Here is a 21,407-nt window from a genome sequence, read left to right as displayed (position 1 = left end):
CTGTTGAGGGTGGGGGCAGTGATCCTTATCTCCATGCGAGATATTCTTGCTAATGGCCCATCCATTGAAACCAGGCAGGGCATTGTTCTTTATCTTTTCACAACCCATCCTGCCTCCAGCCAGTCATTTTCTGCTAATTGCCATTGAGTCCCACTGTGGCACTGATAAAAATTACTGCATCCCATTGGAAGTTGCTCCAGCCAGGGGGAAGAGCCAACATTTCTTACCAAGATGAAAAAAGGAGGTTTTGGGACACTAAGGGAGCCCCTTTCTCCACTGGACTCCAGAGGAAAACTGGATTTCTCCACATCACCACTGGACCTCCAGAGGGAAACTGCACCTTCTACAGGAGCACTGCTCCAACTGAATCACATCTGTCACTGCAGGAGGATGCAGCCACCATTTAATGGGACTGCTGCCAACACCCTGCCTGACGGGGTGTCAGGTTGTACTCTGACTTTGTCAGGGTTTGGAGTTTTTTCCTTTGTAGTACTGTATTTCTATTTTAATTTCCCTAGTAAAGAACTGTTATTCCTAATTCCCATCTCTTTACCCAAAAGCCCCTTGATTTCAAAATTATAATAATTTGGAGGGAGGGGGTTTACATTCTCCTTTTCAAAGAGAAGCTCCTGCCTTTCTCAGTAGACACTTGTCCTCCAAACTAAAACAGCAACTTTTCCTTCTTTGTCCATATATAAGCCGCACCTGATTATAAGCCGCACTTCGGGTTTGGACCAAAATTTTAGTCAAAATGGTGCAGTTTATAATTGTGAAATTACACCTGACCTGGAACTGGTGCACAATTTTATCATTTCTGAGTCATGAAAGTGCACCAGATCTGTAATAGAACTACATAAATAGTTTTAATACCTGATGCTTCATGTATGTATGAAAGAAACAATATGCAGTGCATTCCCAGGATATTTTTTTTCATGAAGTATTTCCTAAAATCAACCCAACAGCCCATGGGCAAACCTCCGCCTTCCACATTCACCAGTGTATTGTTGTTTCCCACTGCCATGGCCTAGAGTGCATTTTTGCAATGGATTGTGATGTTTTTGTTTTTTGCTGATTATAATCTCTCCCTGGAGAAATAGCAGCTCACCTGTATGTTCAGGATGCAGCATAAATGTGCTCCTGCAGACAAATTGCATACATACATCAGAGGCCAAAAAAGGACCTTCTCCGAAGATCCAATCCCTAGTCTTTACTTTAGGTGAGCATTTGATTCGGGATTTGTCTTTGTAGTTGAAATAGAAAACCAGTAAATCTCAGCTTTTTGGAAGAGAGACAGAAATAATCTTATTTTTGCACCATCCCGGCTGGTCTTTTTAGCAAGAATCTCCCGAGAATGCTCAGCTCGGACGCCTTTCAAGGAAATGATGCCCTTTATCATCACCCTGAAATGTGAAACATTTGGGAAGTGTGGTGATATTTTCATCAAGGATGTTATTGTAGGAAATTCTTTGGTTAAGGAATTGTGAATTAGCTTGTTTTCCCTGCTTGGATGCTGAAGTTTCATTGATTTGAATGCTGCCTTTAAAGCAGGCAGCCTAAAACAATAGGACCTAAAACAATAGGACCCCTCACCTAAAATAAAATAATATAATTAAAAAGTAAATCCCTGCTGACACCAAAGTGTATTTTAAAGCAGCTGCAGTCAATAAGATGGTTGGATTTGAGTTCACAAAAATGAAAGGCATGCACTCACATGGGACCAATAATGCTGGGTGATTTATTGTAGAAGATTTGTGCAGGAGAAATGTGGACCTGGAAGCAGAAAAATAAATGTTCAAGGTTTTGTGGAAGTTCTTGTGGAGCCAGAGGAAGCAGTGATTGAGAGAAGTCTTTGAGAAGGATTTTGGGACTGGTCAGGAGGAGAGAGGCATTCAGAGCAGTTTGGAGATCCCTGCCTTGGAAAATGTACAAAGAACTACATGTACAACAGGTGGGAAGTGAAAAAAAACCTAATTAATTCAGAAGTCTGATCATATCTCATAAAGTGTTACATTCAGGTTCACCTGGTCGTGCTTGTAGCAAGTAATTCCTTCTTCAAAAAGAGTCATAACTTTTGTATAATCCAGTTCTTTCAGAACTAAACTAACATTATTCATGAACAATATCTGGCCTTTCAAATGTTCTTGCCTGTTGTGTAGAGCAGTTCTGACTCAGAAAATGAATAATTGATAATGTGTAAGCCTGCAATTGGGATCTTTTCAGATCTCTGAGGCAGAAGGAGATTTGCTTTCATTTCTAAAATGAGCAGAACATTTTGGAGAAATTGAAGCTGGGAGGTTCAGAGCATTAAACCTTGTGGGTTTTGTTCCCAGAGTTTTCTCAAATGTTTGTCTGATGGGAAGAAAGACAGGAAGAGATAATGTCTAAAAATTCAGGTAATTCTAAAGTTTGAAAACTGACTGTGTTTAATTAATTAATCAGCTGGGTGGGGGATAAAGACCATGTAAGACAGCAGGAGCTGTTCATCAGCACAGAGTACTGAGCTCCCAGACTTTGTAGAAATTTTGTAGATTTTCCTGACCATCAGAAGACTGGATTTTTTTCTTTGGCTTTTTTTTTTGTTGGTGTATTTTTTTTTTTTTTTTTTTTTTAATAACTAGGATTTCTTTCTAGATCATATTCTGTCTTCTCTTTTATTTCATTTGCAGAGTTCATGTGAAATGTTGTGTGTTCTGTTTGGGTTTTGTAACAGCAAATAGCACTGTAAGAAGTCTACTGGCATGCAGAAAAATTTGTTTTGGCAGTCAAGGCTGACTGGAGTGGCAAAAGGTCACTAGTTTTCTGACTGGGTAGGGATGCATGAGGGTGAATTCATAGTTGGAAAGAATTTTTTTTGAAGGCTGATTTATTTTTTTTAAGCATAGATTATAATGCAATGAATCAAGAAGAGGATGAGAAAGAGAAGGTGCCCAGCTTTTTGGATGGTACTGGGGGAAAGAATTGTTTAAAATTTTTGTGTCGCTTCCTTAGACAAATGTCCTGTTTATAAACCAATTCTAGCACATCAAAGGAGATCCATTAACCCTTCAAAGCTGGGCCTGCTTTGCAGTGTGCCTTTTAGGTTGCATTTACAGTAAATTCACGAATACAAGCCGCACTGAGTATAAGCCGCATCACTGGGTGTTGGCAAACATTTTGTTTTTTGTCCATAAATAAGCCGCACCGGAGTATAAGCCGCTCTGTGTTCGCAGCGAGGACCCGCGTGCAACAAAGTTGCCAAATAGTAACAGAACCGTGGCAGGGCGGGGTTTACTGGCTCGGCTCGGGCCATGAGGGCTTGGGACTGCCGACAGGGCTGGGTGGCCCAGCTCAGCGCTGCCGCTCGGGGCTGGCCGCTGCCACCGCTGGGCTCGGTCACCCTGGCCTGGCGCTGCCCCACGGCGGCAGGGGGGGCACAGAGCCCGCCGGCACCTGCGGCGGCGATGGGAGCCGGGGATGTAGCCTGCCTGCTCCTGCGGCGGCGGCACGTGGGGACGGGAGCCCCCCGAGCCGCGGGGCCAAGGAGGAGAGAGCTGCCCCTGCCTCCCCCGAGCCGCGGGGCCAAGCAGGAGAGAGCTGCCCCTGCTTCCCCCGGGCCATGGGGCCAGCAGGAGAGAGCCCCTGCCTCCTCCGAGCTGTGGAGCCAGCAGGAGAGAGCTGCCCGCCTTCCCCTGAGCCGTGGGGCCAGCAGGAGGGAGCTGCCCTGCCTTCCCCACCCCCTGTGCTGCCTGCACAGAGCAGCTTCACCTACTGCGCTACAGAGTAACCAATTTGTAACAACCGCGTAAATGCAGGGTTTTACTGGCAGGAGCTCGACTTTGCAGTTTGCACTGACTTGGTTTGCACTCCCAGGGTTGAAAATGTCAGAAAATTATTCACATATTGGCCGCACCTGAATATTAGCCAGATTCCTGGTATGGGAGCAAAATTTTGGTCAAAACAGTGTGGCTTGTATTCGTGAAATTACTGTACATGGATTTTGGCTTCGTGAAAAGCATGCCTTGAGCCATAAATTGTCCTTACTTGTTTGTTATTTTACACAAAACTAATGTAGTTAATGTGTTTCTCAGACAACTTGATTGTGCTCACTGGATTAATCCATGTTCTAGCCACAAATTCAGATTGATTGTGGATGGTGCCATGTCTGCATGGAGCTGCTTTGGTTTTCAGAAAGTGGAGCAACAAGGAGAGATGGTTTGAATCCACCTTGACCTGTGGATTACCTGGTGTCACTGCAGAGTTCTCACATCAGAGCATGTGTTCCTAAAGTCACTCCAGACATGGCATTTACCAGCCTTTGCTACTCCAACTATTAACTCCTTTGGAAGTTATAAAGGGGCTGTCCTAATCTCTTCAGAGATTAATAATAAGAAAACAACCTAATTTTAATAAGCCTAACATCTGGAACTAGGACTTCAGTGGGGACCAGTCTGGCCTGGTGCCTTTTTTTGTACAAATGAAATGGTGAATGATGGTGGTGTTCAGTGTTCTTCTGGAAATCCCTCTGCGGGAGCCTGGTGTGAGAGAGGAAAGGAAAAGATGAGGAAAATAAATGTCTGTACATAGTACCCCTGATTTGAGAGAACTGAGCACAATTCTAACACTAGACAATCCTGATCACAGAGTTACTAAAAACCTAAAGGAGGGAAACCTAAAGGAACACAAATAAGATTATCACATCAGAAATAAGTATTTACTGTGGGAATGAGGACTACCAAGGTTTATTAAACATGCAGTTGCTGTGACTTTTTGGAGGCTGACCATGCCATGGAATATTTAAAATGTCTTTTTTTGTGACATAAGAATGCACTGTATCATTTCATGATAACACGGCTTAAAGCTAAGCTCTGAAATTTAAACCTAATTTCAGGACATCAGCTTTAGAAATATAGGCCAGTGTACACACAATTTCTCACTTTTAGGGTAGCATTGTGAGTACAATATGGCAAATTCGCTTTTAGAGTTTGTGGTCTTTAACTTCGAACTATTCTAATAATAAATAACTACATGAGTGCTGCACTCAGCAATTTGATGTCCATGGGCTTTTCCAGAGCACTTTAGAGATGTTCCTTAAGACAAACACTTTTTTTCGTGTCTGGCTTATTACAGACACAGCATCAACCATTTATATCTGGTTACTGCAGGATACATGCAGCACTGTGGCTCCAGGGCTTAACTCTAAGTTTTCTCTTCTCTTTTTTCGTTTCTAAATAAGCAAATAAAGACCCAAGAAGTACTTTTGACAGTGGAATTAATAATTCTTCCCTAGTATGTGAATTATATCAAGTACAGACATCACTCTAGCAGCATCTCCTATAATATTTAATTCTGTATTGTGTAATTCCTGTATGAAAATTAATTCTATTCAGTGGCACATTGAAGTGTAGTCATATTAACTGATGTAAAGGTACCTGGAGCTCTTTAAGTGGCAAATGCTGTGGGTACCGGGTAGGGAGATGATAACCTTCATCTCACTTCCCACACTGCTCTGGGGAAACAGTTAGTGCTAAATAGCTTACAAAAACATGCAAACAAACCAAAATCCAAACAAACCCACAAGAAAATGGCATTTCCCTGCTGTTTAACTGCAACTTGTTTAAAAGCAAGAGCGAGCCCCCACAGATGGATGCCAACATTCCCCACGCTCAGACCACTGAAATTTCTGAGTAGCAAGGAAATTTTCAGGGCCACTGTCAGTTTCTGGATTTGCCCCTGCTGTTGTGGATGGGGAGATGCACTTCTTGCAAGAGAGAAGCAACATCATCAACAAGGCTCAATGAGAAATTGCTCCAGTGGTTTAACAAGGTCCAGCTGAATTTACTGCGCCCAGGACAGGCTCAGAACATGCTGGGGGGTGGGAAGGGATGGAAAGCTGATTTCCCTAAAAGAATATTGATTGCCAGACTACAGAAAATATAGTTCATGGTAGGAACATCAATTCCTTTATTTGCTAAAATACTATATTTATGTTGGGTTTTTTGGTGAATTTTGGTTTGGGTTTTTTTTTTTTTTTGGAAGAAACAGTAAAGGGCGGCTTAGACACAATGTCTTTACTGAAGGGAAATTAAGGTGTTGTCATTGCCTCTGTACAGCAGCTAAACCACATTTAGAAAATCTTATTGTACATCCCAAACGGAACAAAACACCTACATCAATCTGTCAAAGTGCTGTCAAGGGTCAGGAAAGCTCAACTCCTGAGCTAATTTGCTGGTCTTATTTAAACCCCCTTGCTATTATCCAAATAATTATTTCTCCTCTGCTCAAACTCCTCACATTTGGCTGATGTGTGAGCAAAGCATCAGGAAGGATAACTGTGACAGCATTTAGCAGATGACAGAATTGTTCTGTGTCCCATTCCGTGGGCTGCTTCTCCTGAGGTTTCACGCTGATATTTCAGCAGGTGAATTTCACCTGCCTCAATGCTTTCATCCCTAATTTTTGCAATTATTTCAAGGAGCCTGAGGAAAAAAAAAAAAAAAAAAGAAAAAAAAAAAGAAGCTGTAGTTACCTGCATGTGAATCTGATGAGTGAAGCTAGTGATTTAAACCAGTTTTATCATTATCTCCAGTCAATGCAGGTTTTCTCTTGCCACTCAGTTGCATGCAGCTGCTTTATTGCACACAGAATGTGTTGGATTGGTGGTGAGGGCTTTTTTCCCCTCCCCATTTCTTTTCTGGGGTCCAATCTTTTGAGAGTTTAAAATAGCTTCATAGCACTCAGGTTTAAAGGCTGGGTTAGCCTAAAGGATCGATGGAATTGGGAAGTTAAAACAGGAGGAGGTCAAAGGGGTATGCTGGACAAACCTATCAAGCAGAGGGTGGGACTTGCCCCACTTAAGGTCAGCTTCAGAATCCAGCTTGATCCCCTGCTTTAAAAAGCAGCCATTGTGAACTGTGGCAAAAAGATTTTCCCCCTGGGTTTGGCAAAGTAATTTAGGATCCCAAAATGTTTCTGTAGAGCCAGCGACAGCAAAGCGTTCGATGTAGAACGAAGCAAATCGTGCAGCAGAAAATCAACTTGCAATCAAGAACTGGGCTCCTGGGGGAGACTCCTGCCTAAGGAGTCTGCTCAGGCAGAGAAAATGAGAGCTCAGATCCTCAGAGCATACCTGGGGCTCATTACCACACACTGCTAGGCTTTACAGTGTGCAAAACATGAATTATTGCTTTCTTGGGAGCGCCCCAGATTGTGTAAGTGCACCTTCCCAGAGACAAACCTGCACTTCTGATTTGCAATGTTGCCATTAGCAGCAGCTCTGCTGCTAATTTCAGCCCACATTCACCTCCTCTCAGTGAAAGGAAACCCTGCAGGACAGGTAATGCAGGAGGTTGGAGATGCATATAAACTCAGATTAACAATGAACACACTTCTTTTTGCATCCCATCCCAGTAATTTTTTTTAAATTTCCCTTAGAAAGCTTATTTTAAAACACACAGTGACAGCTGTGCAATCACCATCCTGAAGTGGTGAAGCTCTAACACATATTTCCATATTTTCAGGGAAATATGGACAATACCCACATTGGGGGAAAATTCTCAGCATGATTATCTGACAGAGAGGTTTTTCTATGTAAAAATGAATTAAAAAAATTGCTAAGCATCCGACTGAGGAAAGCTTTCCTGCAGAGCACAGCAGTGAATTTGGGACTGTCTGAGGTGCTGGGTTATTTGCTGTCCTGAATGTTTTCAGGCAGTAATAGTTCAGAAATGGATTTAAATGCTCAGCTTTCCTTCTGTTTTTATTCAGTTTCACCCCAGCAGTATTTCTTTCTCTATCTCAAGCCCAAAATTTTGTTGTTAGTAATTGACTGGTTACTATTAAAAATCTGGAAATTCTCCCAGACATTCGTAATTGGTGGACTGAAAAACTCAGATTTTGTATTCCCCGAAATGACATTACCTATTTTTCAAGGAAAATAAACAAGACTTGTTAATTAAAGAAATGGCTATTTGTACAGGGAAATACTGAATTTGTAGGTACTATGATCAAAGAATGAATTCCATTCAGGCATGTTTATATCTCTTATAATATGTGTGGCTTCCTCAGCTGCCACAAAATTGCTGTCATAAACACAGAGGAGTCAAACTAATGGGCAAACAAAATCCTGGTATAATTCCATTGGCTGAAATGCATTTTTTGCTGTTGCTTATGATAATTCCAAACCTGTGCTACTGGCTTTAAGTATAATCTGCCTGAATCTAAGTCAGTCATATTTAAGCAGGATTTAGTTGTCATGAAATGATAAAACTGAGTCTTTGTCTTTAATTGTGGGTGTTTTTCCCTCTCAAATGAAACAATTTGTGACTAAAAGCTTAACCTTTTCAAAAATGCTCTTTTGTAAGAACTGGAAAAAAACAGTCGTTCTAGAGACTTTCCTAGAAACATCTCTGCATGTTGAACTGCGTCTCAGCACTGCTTTTATCACAGAAATATTTTGTCATCACACTGAGGGCACCTACTTCCTTTTTCTTTTGAAGTTTTTACAAATTTCAGAAAGGAGCCTACATCAGGTCCCTTTTCATTCAAATTCATCTGCAAAACTGAGGCAGGAAAGTTTTCTACAGATTTTATCAACAGGAGAAAACATGACACACTTTGAGTAGCATGCCACAGAAGTCTGTAATTTGTTGAGAATTAATTAACCAGGCATTTGGCATTAGATAATACTTTAAAGGCCAGATTGTTTTTTTATTCTTCTCTATGATTTCTCTGTGTCTGCACACAGTGGAGGTGGAATAAGTGCAATTTATAACAATCATAGAAGACTGATCAGATTTTAAGAGCACCCAACAATCCCTCCAAAGCACTACATCATTCTAATTTTATAGCATTTGGTTCCCCAGAGAAATGTGCAATGTACTTTTTCGTGCTCACTTTATCTCTTTCTCCTTTAATAACAAATTATTTTTGAGGGGAAGGATGGTCCTGCAGGGGAAGATGCTATCCTTGAACTCAGATATGCAGGCAGACATTCAATTCATCATCTGGGAACTGAAGATTATGTTGCTTTTTCTACTTTTTGAGAGTCCTGTGAAAATGAACCCACTGTGGATAGAAAGGCATTCAGATAGTGTGAGGAGTGCTCTGGAAGGATTTAAATGTTCTCTGTTCTCAGACAATGGAGTGAATGCCAAGCAGCAGCAGAATGAAATGAGTGAAATTGAGCTCAGGCCCAAACCAGGTGTTTTTCATTCCCACAGTTCAGTGGCTCTGATTTTGATGTCAGATAACACATTAATTTGTTCAACTGAACAGAATCATATCATCACTGCAAAGTGCTAAGTGATCTGCACACTGACAGTTGCTAACATTATTTGGCACAGCTGAAATAAAAATAGCAATAAAAGCCATAAAAGTAGCTTGGAAATGGTGGGGCATAGATGCTAATCGTGTTGGTTGCCAAAAAGTAGCAGGAGCACATGGAATAACTTACAGGGCTTTCTGGATCCCACCAATCTCTCATTCCAAAACTATTCAGATCATACTTAAAATCTTTGCTGAAAGCTTTCATTGCTTTTAAAATGGATTTTACTTTTCTAACGTGTTGTTTTAAGTCCCCTTGGTTGAGAAAGGCTTCAAATCAAGCTCTATCTTTAATGCTGCCTTTTTGAGCCATGCCCCACTTTCTGTTCTTGAAGTGAGGGAATGCTTTTAAACTTTTGTAGCTGCACAGTAAAAGGTTTTAACTTGGTTTTATCCCACAGGGTTCTGTGTGTTGCCATTTAGTTACTTTGTTCTGCATAAGCATTCATTTGTACATTGCAGGAACAAGTGGATGTAAAGGATTAATTTTTACCAACCTCAGGGTAAATTCTGCCAGAATGGCATTATCATCCCTTTAAAATCATGCCATTAGGACTTTTTGGAGAAGAGTGCTTTCATAGGGGACAGCTGATGAGTCAAACACTCAGCCCCAGCTTGGACAGCAGTGTGGAAAGTGGGTGTGGAGAAAAGGGGAGTGGTTTGCAATTTTTTGCACATTAATTTTGACCAAATCAAATGGAAGTCAATCTGGAAACCCCTTTGGCTCCACTGGACTTCTTGAGCAAGTTTTAAGCCTGCAGAGAAGGAGCCATTCTGCTTCAGATGGAAGCTGGAATCCCAGAATTGTGCACACAACAGAAATTGCAGAAGCAGCTTCAGGACAAAGACCGAGTTTTGTCACTGGTGATGTCTAACCACGCTTGAGGGATTTTCATCAGCTCCATTTTGGTGCCCTTCCCCTCAGTCTCTGGCACTGTAACATTTTGACACTCCATCATTTTGCAAACAATCTCATTTTCTTTGCCAAAATGAAAGAGTTTCATTCCTTAGAGTCATTTATCCCAAGATAAATACAAAATTGATGACACCTTGCAGCATGTCACAGCAAATATCCCAGTTCTCCATACTTTGGTGGGAATTGGAGACTTTAAATAAATTACTTTAATTAAAGCAAAACTTTGGGGTTACGAAGAGCAGAGTGCAACAGGTACAAATGTAGGACAGCAAGGGCTAAGAAAATGTTAATAAAATTATATTTGTATTGTATAAAAAAGAAAAGTGGTGTTTTATACTTCTGCAATAAAGTCTGTGCAGTTGGGTTTTTCAAGGCATCCACTTTCCCCAATTTCCTTCCCTCTGCACTCACTACTGAGTCTTAGTCATTACTTGTCTGCTCCTGGTGTTAATTTGGAATTTGAGTAGCACGTGTTGAAATGCTTTCAGACATGACTGATTTGGATTCCAGTGTCATAATTACTGCCTGCTATTAGATCAGCAGTGCATTACTTTAATAAATGTAACCATCTATGCTCATGTCAGACTTCCATTGGCATGTAAAATGCACAGTTCATAATTTTGAATGCAAATCTCAAGGCAAGAAGATTTGCCTGGCTGGAAAGTTTTAGGATAAAAAACAAAGAAAATTAAAAATTAAGGAAAATTATGTTGTTTGCAAAGACAATGTTCTTTAACTTCCAACTTTTAACTTAATTCATTTAATCAGTTCCTTTTTGAACTGCTTTGAGTGCAAAGCTGTCTCTACTTTTGAAAGCATGGAGATGAGAAGAAGGCTGCCTTGAGTGAACCTGGATTCTAACAGTGATGAGTGTTTTTATACTATTTAATTCTTTTAGTTTCTTTTGTTTTCACTTAAAATTAAAAAATACACAAAGGAAATGGATTTTTAATTTAGTTGTTTATTAAATCTTATTAAAAAGTACAAAGCATTCAGTAACACTTCTAGCCACCTGCTAGAGGAGAGCAAAATAAAAACAAATCCAGCTGTTATAAAGTCTCTTAAACAGTCTAATAAAGAAATAATACTTGTATTATTTATTCTTTTAACTCAATAACTAACTTCCCATGATCCTCAGTGTGACCCTAACTATCTAACCAAAACCTACTACTTGAAACAAGGAAGAAAAAAGAAGATTAACACCAAAAAAACCCCAGCCAAAATCTTTCATCTTGTTTCATGCTTATTATTAGAGTATAAAAACCCTTCCCCGTGTGAAATCACACATTTCTATTTAACTACACACCTGTGATTTTAACTCCATCACTGAAATTTGGAGCCTTCTCCAAAGCTTCAGGTCAAAAGCAGTGTTCTCCAGAGGGTCAATACCAAAAAATACAAAAAGACTAAAGAAAACCCCCAGGTTTGTAAAATCCAGCACTGGATGTGATGAATCTCTCCTGTATGGACCTGGCTGGGAGGGAATTTTGGGCTCACCAGGGTGTGCCTGGCCCCAAGGATCTGCCATCCCAAAATTCTTTTTTTTCTACCTGTGTCAGTAGTGTGGCAGCCTGGTAAAATATCTTTATACTTGGATTTGTAGTTGGAGGTTTCAGCTGTCTTTGCTCAGGACACTTTATGTAGTACGGGATTTTTCCAGGCATGTGCATTTATAAAAGAGATTTCCAAAAAGTGGCTTTTCCATCCACTCATGCTAAGGGAGAGGTCATGTCACATTTCTATTTCTGAGGCTCCTGTGTCACAGAGAGAGCTCTTAATGCTCTTGCTTTGGCAAAAAAAAGGGGACTCAGAAAATATTGAGAGTGATAGACACCAGTGGAACTGTTTTCCTTGAGCTTTGTGCATGGACCAGGGCTAGTCTGGGCTGTCAGAACTGTTGCTATCAAGAAATGGCAATTTTATCCCTGAACTGAAAGGTCAGCTCTGCTGCAAGTGCCAATTACTGCTGATAGAGGAAGTTTCTTGGTCTAATTGGGAAATAATTTTAAAAGGCAGCAGAAATCACGGGAGTGAGTTGTGAACTTTGTGTCTCTCCAGGTGAATTGCTGGTGTGGATTCCCGGGGGAGGTGGGGAAAATGCTTCTGAAGAAACGTGATAGATGTCTTTTGGGCATCTGAGCCTGGCTAATGCCTCCTGCCTTTGTCCCCAGTTTATTGCAGCAATGTCAAGTTTAAAAGTGCTGATGCAAGGATCACAGCAGACTTTAGGAAGTGATCCTTGTGCAGTGCTTTGGGGGCTTCTCCAGATGCTGAAAATCACCCTGGGATTCTCACATGCACAAATGGAGAGCCAAGAGAACGTGCAGCCTTTGGAGCTTTGCATGCATCCTTCCATACATAAATAACAAATAACACATCACACAAGCTCACTGGCTGCCCAGAGCAGTTTTTATTTGCAGATTTTTCATGTATTAAGAGCAATTTTTCTATCCTTGCTGGAATTCCTGGTGGAGGCTTCCCTTCAGCTCATCATCTGCAAACTGGTGTTTAAATCTCTTGGCCACAGCTTGAGCTGGTGCCTTGCACTTTTTTCCTGCAGTAAAACATTTCCTCTCATGGTAAAAATGTCCTTTATGTCTTTTCACAGAGCGATGAGGTTCTGACAGTCATCAAGGCCAAGGCACAGTGGCCAGCCTGGCAGCCCCTGAATGTGTAAGTAAGTAGGGAATTGTGCATCTCCAGAGCTTTTTATTGGCTGAAGGAATAACCTAAACAGTTGTTGATAGATGAGTTTGATGAGTTTTTCACCCCCTTTTTTTTTTTTGTGACGTGTGTTTGTTTTGTTGTTTTGTTTTTTTTGTTGTTTTTTTCCCCCCACATCTGCTTCTCCCTTTTTTTTCCTCTTCAGCATCTCTTCATTTTTGACACTCTTTTCTTGACCTGCTGCAGCAGCAGGGCTGTCCCATGGAGTTTGTGCCTCCCGCACATAAACAGTGATGTTTATTCAATGCTTTCTCAAATATGTTATATTCCTCTGCATGCAGCAGCAGCATTTTTGGGCATCCTGTCTCACACTGGTACAGCAAACCCTCGTCCACCAACAAAAAGCTCTCAGAGGACTAAATCTTGCAAATGCCAGTGTGAAACACTCCTGATCCTGGGGGTGCTGTGACACAGCCATGGCTGTTCCACCAAGGGAGGCAGGAATTTGCTCCCCAGGACCCTGGGCTCTCCAGCAGAAAAGAGGAGAAAACTCTTGGATTTCCTGGTGGCTCTGCAGAGGTGGTGGCTCCTGGATAATTTATCTACACCTGGCCCAAAGTTCAGGCTCATTATCCAAGCCCAAATGAGTGAGAGCTACAAGAAGTGACTAAAGATGAGAACACAGGAAAAGGGATCTGAGCTGGCGGTAAATTAAATCCTTGGAGAAGCAGGGCAATTAGTTTACTGCAGGACTGTACAGAAAAATAATCCTGTTTCCTATTTCCTGGAAGCAGTTAGTGAAGCCCTGTCTCTGATTTTGCCACCTCTATTTCAGAAAGTATGTGAAAACTTGAAGGTTAGTTAAAAAAGAAACCACCAGCAAACCTGCAAAAGAGTTTTTAGAAAACATCCCCTACCCTAAAGGGGCTTAGAAACTCCTAAGCAGCTTAGGATTTAAGATATTCACTTTATCCCTTTCCCCTCTGCAAAAAAAAATAAAAAATAATAATAGAAAAAAAGAGGTTAGGAGGTGAACTCAGCTTAAATAGTGAAAAGATTTCTGATAGTTGATCCCTCTTTAATCTAGAAAAAACCCACAACCCAACAAACAAATGAAAAAAAGGAAGCCAACACCAAAGTATCAAAGTATGAAATCCCTCCTAGCATGGAAGCTAAGGAAATTCATGAGAAGGGAATGGTTTGGGAAAAGACTTTACCAACCCTGAGAGCAGCTTACCTGGGCATCAGATGGATTTTCAATCACTGGAATGCATTTTAACCCTGAGACAGACTCTGCACAGGAACTGCAGGTTGGGCTTTTCTGGCCTTTTTAATGCAAGGAGTCACAGCAGTGGCTTAAATGAATGGCTTAAAATAAATTCCTTATTTCTGGTCTTGTCCTGGAAGTTTCCAGGCTTTGGATTTGGTGTTTGCCATGCAGCAGCTGTGGATAACACTTCTTTTCCTGGCTGCCTTCTTTCCATTCTCTCCAAATTAAGACTTTAAAATGGAAACTTTTTCATTATTCTGCTCTGATGAGTTCTGTATCTGAAACAAGCCATTTATTTTTTCACTCCATTCCTAAAGCAGCACCTGTGTCTGATGTTTCTGTTCCCCAAGTGAGCAATGCCACCTGGAGCTGGCTGCTGTGGTATTTTTGTACAGGTTTGTATTTTGTTCACAGAAAGGTGGAGAGAGGATCTCCTGCTCCAAAGTCTCACTACATCATCTTGAATATATTATATCACAACAATTAATGCTAATTAAAGTGTCTTGCTCTGCTCATAATTCCTAATTTTATATAGCCCCAAGAAACTTCACAAAAATCTCAGTGAACAACTTCAGATGCTCTCTAAGGTGCATTCTTTCACAGACATGCCTGCAAATGTTTTTACAACATCCTCCACATATTTTCCCAGTCAATTCTTACCTTTTCTCTATGGCAGTTCTCACCTTTCAGTAACATCAAAGAGAAAAAATCTTGGTGTTTTTGCTTTCAAATGCTCTGCAGGGGTTCCCCTAACTCTCCACTTTGTGTTTGATTTTTGGCTTTTTAAACAATATTTTCTCATCATATTTTGACATGGTGTCCTGCTCTTTGATTCCTCTTAAAAATATGATCTAAGCTTTACAAGAAAACAAAATTTTCAATATCCTTTAGCTGTGGTAGATTTCAGATTTTATAAAGTGGATTGTCCTTCTTGGAATTTAGATTAGAGCTGTGCAAGTATTGGATAATGACTTCTCAGGATAAACATTTTTCTATTATTATACACAGCACAACCTTCCTACTAATCAAGAATCGACTAAAAGTCATGAATATTTTATTTTTTGCACAACTCTTGGTTATGTATGTCATGGATAATAGGGTGTGATAGTAGTGCCAAAGTGGCATTGCAATGTGCAGCATAAAAACCCTCCCAAATGTGCTTCGTAGCAATTATAAAAATGCACAGTATTATTTTTTATGGAGATGTGTAGTGTCAAAAGTTGGAAAATTCAGGCTGCTCTCACTTCAAAGTTTACCTCATGATTCCATGTCACCCCCCCAGTGTGACATAATGTGGAAACAACATCCTGCCAAAATTCCCTGCCTGTTTTTTGTGCGTCCCCTCCTCGATGTGCCTGCTCTTTGTCACTGGTTTCCATTTTTATTTTGCTGCCTGTCACTCATCTTCATTATCCTTCATTCAGTTTATAACTCAGCATGCACAAAACTCTCCTGAGTTTTTTCTATGTAGGAGACAGCTCTGGGTGATATTTGTGAAGAGTTTTGTGGTTCCTGACTGGTGGCCTGAGAAGGATGAGCGCCAGACTGAGCAACAAAACATTTTGCTGTTGCTCATATTTGAATCACTGAAATTCTGATTTTAAAGTACTCTCAGGGAGTGCATTCTTGCTTGAGCACACTGGTATCAGTCTCCTGCACTCTGTCAAATCAAAGTAGTTTTTCTTATCTTTCTTGTATAAACAAGTGCACAGCTCAGTGCTCCCCTTCCTCAAGGCCATGTTTCAGGCAGAGTCAAATTTTATTTTCATACCCAGCTGCAAATCATTGGCCTTTGGCAGTATGGAGGATAAAATACATCAAAACCAGATAGTACCACTGGTGTCCAAATCTGCATATCTGGCACCTGGAAAATAAACAAACCATGGCAGAAAAATATGGGATAAAGAAGGCAAGGCGTTTAAAGTTAATGTGCATCAAATTCACTGGGAGCTTTTAAAACTTTTTGAAATTTTGTGTCCTAAAATGTATGCCATCTTTTGTTTTTCTTTTTTTTCCCCTTTTATTCATTGTATTTGAATTGTAATTCTTGTGTCTAACCAGGTTTTTATACTCCCTGTGAGCCAGGGAAGCATGCAGCCCTGTGGAATCTGAAATTCCATGCACATGTGCAGCCTACCCACTGGTAAATACAAACACAGATCCCACACAGGATGGAAATGATTCTCCAGTTTGCAAATTTAAAGTTTAGTAGGTCAACCTATAGAAAACTTATTTCAGTGCAAAAATTCAAGGTATTTTATCTTGGTAAACAGCATGGTGAGAATACTTGACATATATAGAGGTTAGCTTTTATGAAGTGTGCATAGGAATTTTCATACTTCTCTCTCACTCTTTTTTTTTTTTTAATGCAAAACCTCTTTTTCTTTCCAACTTGTTATTGCCTAAGTCCATTCTTAGTTACCTGTTTCTGTTTCAAGTTTTGCATACCTGTGATCTCTTTTCTCTGACCACAAGGATGTTAAGGCTGTTTTTCCTGGCTTGCATGGAGGATATCAGGAAATGGGGCAGCATTTTCCTAAATATGGGATTTCAGCATTCTTCTAGGCAATGTGGCTTAAACTGTTCCAGAAATCAAAGAGCAATCTCTAGAAAGTTGATGGAAAAAAGAAAAAACTGTTCTGATCCAAAATAAGTTTGAGTTGACAGATCATACAAGCTAGAGGGGAAAATGCTGACATACTCAGCTGCATTTTCCTTCCTTTGTTCTTGAATAAAAGCTCTTTCAGTCTTCCAGAATTCTTCTGTCACCCTTGACAAGGAATGCTTGGTGTGCAGGTTTGGATGCTGCACAGGGTTTGCTCTGATCAATATTTTCATTGCAGCACTTGGCAATTGAAAGCCAAGCCACACATGTGTGATTTGGGCTCTCTGTGATGGGTTTCCTTCTCACTTTACTTTTATTTTACATAATTTTTAATGCAAAATAAAAATGATATTTTTATATTTATATTATTTTTTATATTTTATATTTTATATAAATTTTTCTGGGTTTTTTTCTTAATTCACTGTAATTTGCTGCTGGTCCTGTGGCCGTACAACTTTTCTTCCTCATTTAGATCACTCAGTGATGTGGTGCTGTTAGATGTTACTGTCTCCTGAAATGAAATAAAACAACTCCTTCTCCTCAGCTTATTCCTCTTCGATAAGCAGCTCAATTTATTGTGCTGTAAGCACCTGATTCAATTCCTGAGGTGCTTGCATACTAAAATAGCTATTAGTTAACATCACCATATGCATAAAAACACAACCAACAGCCCCACATTCTGCTCCTGGAGAACAGAAATGTCTTGCTCTATTTCCCCCTTCTTTTTTCTCCTAAACTCCTTTACAGTGCTTAAAACAGAATGCATGAATGAGGTAAATTTGAAAAGAAAACACTTAGATTTGTCTCCTTTTTTTGACTGTTATTTACTGAATTCAGCTTAAAAACCGACAAAGTTGCTGTTCACACTTTCAAAGTAAATGATAATTTACTTACATCTAGTTGAAATTTATTTTCTATTGGTTGCTTGATTTTTCTCCACTGAAAAAAGGAGAAAATCACAATTGAATTTAATTGGTATTAAATTCAAAATGAATGGAGTAGTTCTTTAGAATCAAAGTTTCAAGGAGACATTTCTTTTTGTGTTGTCCTGTAAAACAAATATGTTATCTGAGGAATCTTCTTAAGATTTTCAGAAAATCAGATAGAATTAATCTTATTTTCCAGGATTTAGGTAATTGATCAGTGTAACTGACTGTCTGCAGAACTTGAGAAATTAATTTACCAGTTCATCTGTGAGAATTATCTATTTCTCTCTAAGTTGCATACGTGGATAAAATACATGCATAGAAACCACAGCTAAAGCTGGCATTTTCCTTTTAGTAAGACCTATATTAAAAAAATATTTGTAGGCTGAAATCCAAATCAGTACCTTGTTGTTCTACCTACATTTGGAGTGATTTGTTTTGGAGAGATTAATGTGGACACTGTTGGAAGAAAAAGAAACAGATGTACAGAGTGGATTTTTGGCCTTGATCAGTGATTTTACTGGAGGAAAAAAAGATTTTTTTTTTAATCTCCCTGTTAAATTGTTGCCTCAGATTTTGGTGAAACCAAGCTGCTTATTCCCTTGCATCATGTTTTAATTTTGAGAGACTCCACTGCATTTATTTATTGTAAATAAATTTTAATCAGCATTAAGAGGGGAAGAGTCAAATCAATGCACCTTTCAGCTTTGATAACAGAGAGGCTTTAGATGGAAAATAATTAAATGCCCAGAGCCCTGCAGACTGGAGACCTGGCAGTGTCAGAATTAATGTAAGTTAATTCTGTGAATTCCTAGAATGTCTTATTAAGGATTGGCAGAACTATCCACAAGTACCACACCAAAATCCTCAGAGCTTGCAAACTAAAATTCATTGGAAAATTTCTACCAGTTCCTATCCAACCACTTAAAATATTTTAAATTGTGACTTTATTTATTTTAAATATTATAAACTGACAAAAGTTTAATTTTACATTAGGTGAGTAAATTCTGAGTTTTGTTTCTCATTTTCAGTTGACGTAACCCTTGTGCTGTCCCATTAAGGGTGATGAAATTATTTCCTGGCTTGCCATGCAATAAATAAATAGCTGCCCATAAATAGGTGATATTCATATCAGAATGTAATTTATAAAAATGTACAATAGAAATGAGTAAATTATTCAGTTGCTTAATTAATCAAGCCCTCAGACTACCCAAGAGAGATTTAAAAAACCAACAAAATCCCACATTTGAACATGCACACTTGTGTTTGGGTTTAATTGGCATTCAGAAAGGCAAAATACAGATGAACTGCAATTAACCATCTGTAAGGGGCATTGTCTGAATTATATTTGTTATTGTCTCCAAAGGGAGGAGAACATCTCGTATCAAGGTCCTTTAATCATCTCTGCACTGGATGTCATTAACACTTGGTTATACAAATTGATTATAAACACTGTTCCACCTAATGATTTGAAGAATAAATCACACATGGATCATTTTTTCTTGTGTGACTGAGAGCCAGCAGAGGGTTATATAAAAACAAGGAAGATTATTAATTATTACTGCTTCTTACAATCCTTACAGTGCTTGTTTTTCATGCCTCTTGTTAGACATTTTCTCCTAGGTGAATACTGCATTAATCTACTTTCCACTTTCTCTGTACTTTAACTCTTGGTGTAAAAGTAGCAGCATCACTCCTTAGAGTGGACAGCATGAAAAAAAAATAACTGATTTAAAACTAAAATATAAATTCAGTGCTCAGGTAGAACCCGTCTATTGCCTGAAGCGAACTTTAATGAAATTTTAGGGATTTTTGGGGGCAAAAAATATCTTCTGTTGTTAATTGCAGCTAATGGCTTGCAGCAGCAAAATGTCTCTGACCTGAGTGCTGTGAACATTACTTGGCACATGGTTGGGAAATCAGCCAAAAACCCAAGCCAGTCACTGCCATTAGAGCAGCATCATCATTGTGCCTGAATTCACAAAAAAAAATCCTTCCCATGAACAGCAGCTGCAGCCAGGGCAGCAAAACTCCCAGCAAGGAAATCATGCCATTTGCACAAGCCCATCTCATTGATAACAAGCCATCAGGAGCAAGGAAAACTAAAAGGAAATCCAAGTGCTGGCAGCCAGAACTGAAATGAGGAGCAGGCTGATGAATTGTCTGAGCTGCAAATTCATTCTCAGTGCCTGGCCATTGTAACCAGTGAAATGTGGTTGTATTTGACACCTCATTGGATTTATCTGATCCTAAAAGAAAATACCTTTATTTTTTTCACCCCCCTGAAGAGTTATGATGTGATTTTCTCTTGACAGATGAGTTGATTTAAATTTTGAGATGCTTGAAAGTATTTTTAAAATTCCCTAAGTGGCTCTCTCGAGCTCCAGCTACACTGTTATAATAAAAGTTGTAATGCTGTGTTGTATGGGCCATATTTTCCCTTCAACAGGCACTCTGGGAATATTTTAAAAAGATTTTGTGTGAGATATGTCTTGTCTAAACCTAAACCCCTGCATGCTAAGTATGCAGATTGCAATTTTCGTGCCAAGCTGGAGGAAAACACAATGTTTGACTTGTGTTTAGAATGTTGTGTTTATTGATTGAGGTTTTGTGTTGCCATCCTTTGGAAAAATGACTTGACAATCAATGAGTTGAAAAACTCCTCCAGATCTGACCAAGTTTTAATGAGTGCACAGAAATCTCAGGGCTCTTGTGAGTGCTTGGTAACCCCTGGTATCTCACCATACCTTCAGAAAACGACCTTACCTGAGGTGCCAGGAATGCAGGAACACAAATTCTGCAGAGCCCACAGTGAAACCCAAAGAAATGCAGTGAGAGCTAAGTCAGAATGCAGAGCTGAGGCTGATGGGGAGACATTTATGGATGGAAGCTTTCAGGAATGAAAAGTAATTTGTGATAGTTAAAATGAGATATTTTGGTGAAACTGCAGGAAGAAGGGGAGGAAAGCAGCACATGGGAATTGGCATTTTGAACCCTGGATCACAGATGGCAGAATTGTTCTTGCAAGACAGAATCAGGACCTGAAGTTATATAATATATAAACAGATGTAAATGTGAAAACCTCATTCTTTATCACAATGATGATGTTTTCTTTCCATCAACTACAAGTTAAAACAAAACCGTCTTGAAGCCCTAAATCTAAAAAAAGGAAGGTTAAACTCAAGCTGATTTCCTCAGAAACTAACTTTATTAAAGTAAAAGCATTCTCAGGGAATATAACAAAGGCATAAAGAAGCCATTTATCAGAGGAAAAATGCATTCTGTAGAAAAGAAAGAAAATGTACTTCAACTAAAGCAAAAAATATTGTTCAGATTGATGTGATCAATTTTTGGATGAGATCTGTGTGGAAAAAAAAGCTTCCTCACTGGGGGCTATGCAGTGATGATGAAAACTCTTTGTCTTTTAAAAACTCAGGTTTCACAGTCAACAGGGAAAAGGAGTGCAGTCTTTAAAAAAAATATTTCTGGCTTTGGATTTTCAGTAGATCTAGTCAGACATAGGCTTTGGAAGCAACCATCAACTCCCAGAGCTTTCTAGTCATTCTACGGTAGAGAAGATTTGTCAAAGAAAAATGAAAATATAATGTTCTGGTAGCTCTGATCTTTCTAGTGTCACCTTTTATGAATGTGGATGCACAATTGGAACACTGAAAGTCATATTAACCTTACTGTGTCATGATATGTATTTGAGGGGTTTAATATAAT

At 39.5% G+C, this 21,407-nt stretch overlaps 1 protein-coding gene across 1 annotated transcript in view; it reads left to right on the top strand.

Moving 5' to 3' along the window:
* The window catches only part of SPON1 (spondin 1), a 170,070-nt gene that overhangs the window by 128,080 nt on the left and 20,583 nt on the right, over positions 1–21,407 (top strand). Inside the window, exon 7 of the mRNA XM_033062126.2 lies at positions 12,825–12,889. Within this exon, the coding sequence (XP_032918017.1) occupies positions 12,825–12,889 (65 nt within the window). The remainder of the gene's footprint in view (positions 1–12,824; positions 12,890–21,407) is intronic.

Source organism: Catharus ustulatus, chromosome 6 (assembly GCF_009819885.2).
Source record: "Catharus ustulatus isolate bCatUst1 chromosome 6, bCatUst1.pri.v2, whole genome shotgun sequence".
Lineage (NCBI taxonomy): Eukaryota > Metazoa > Chordata > Aves > Passeriformes > Turdidae > Catharus > Catharus ustulatus.
Note: the sequence above shows the minus strand (reverse complement) of the source record. Positions and strands in the feature narration are given on the sequence as shown.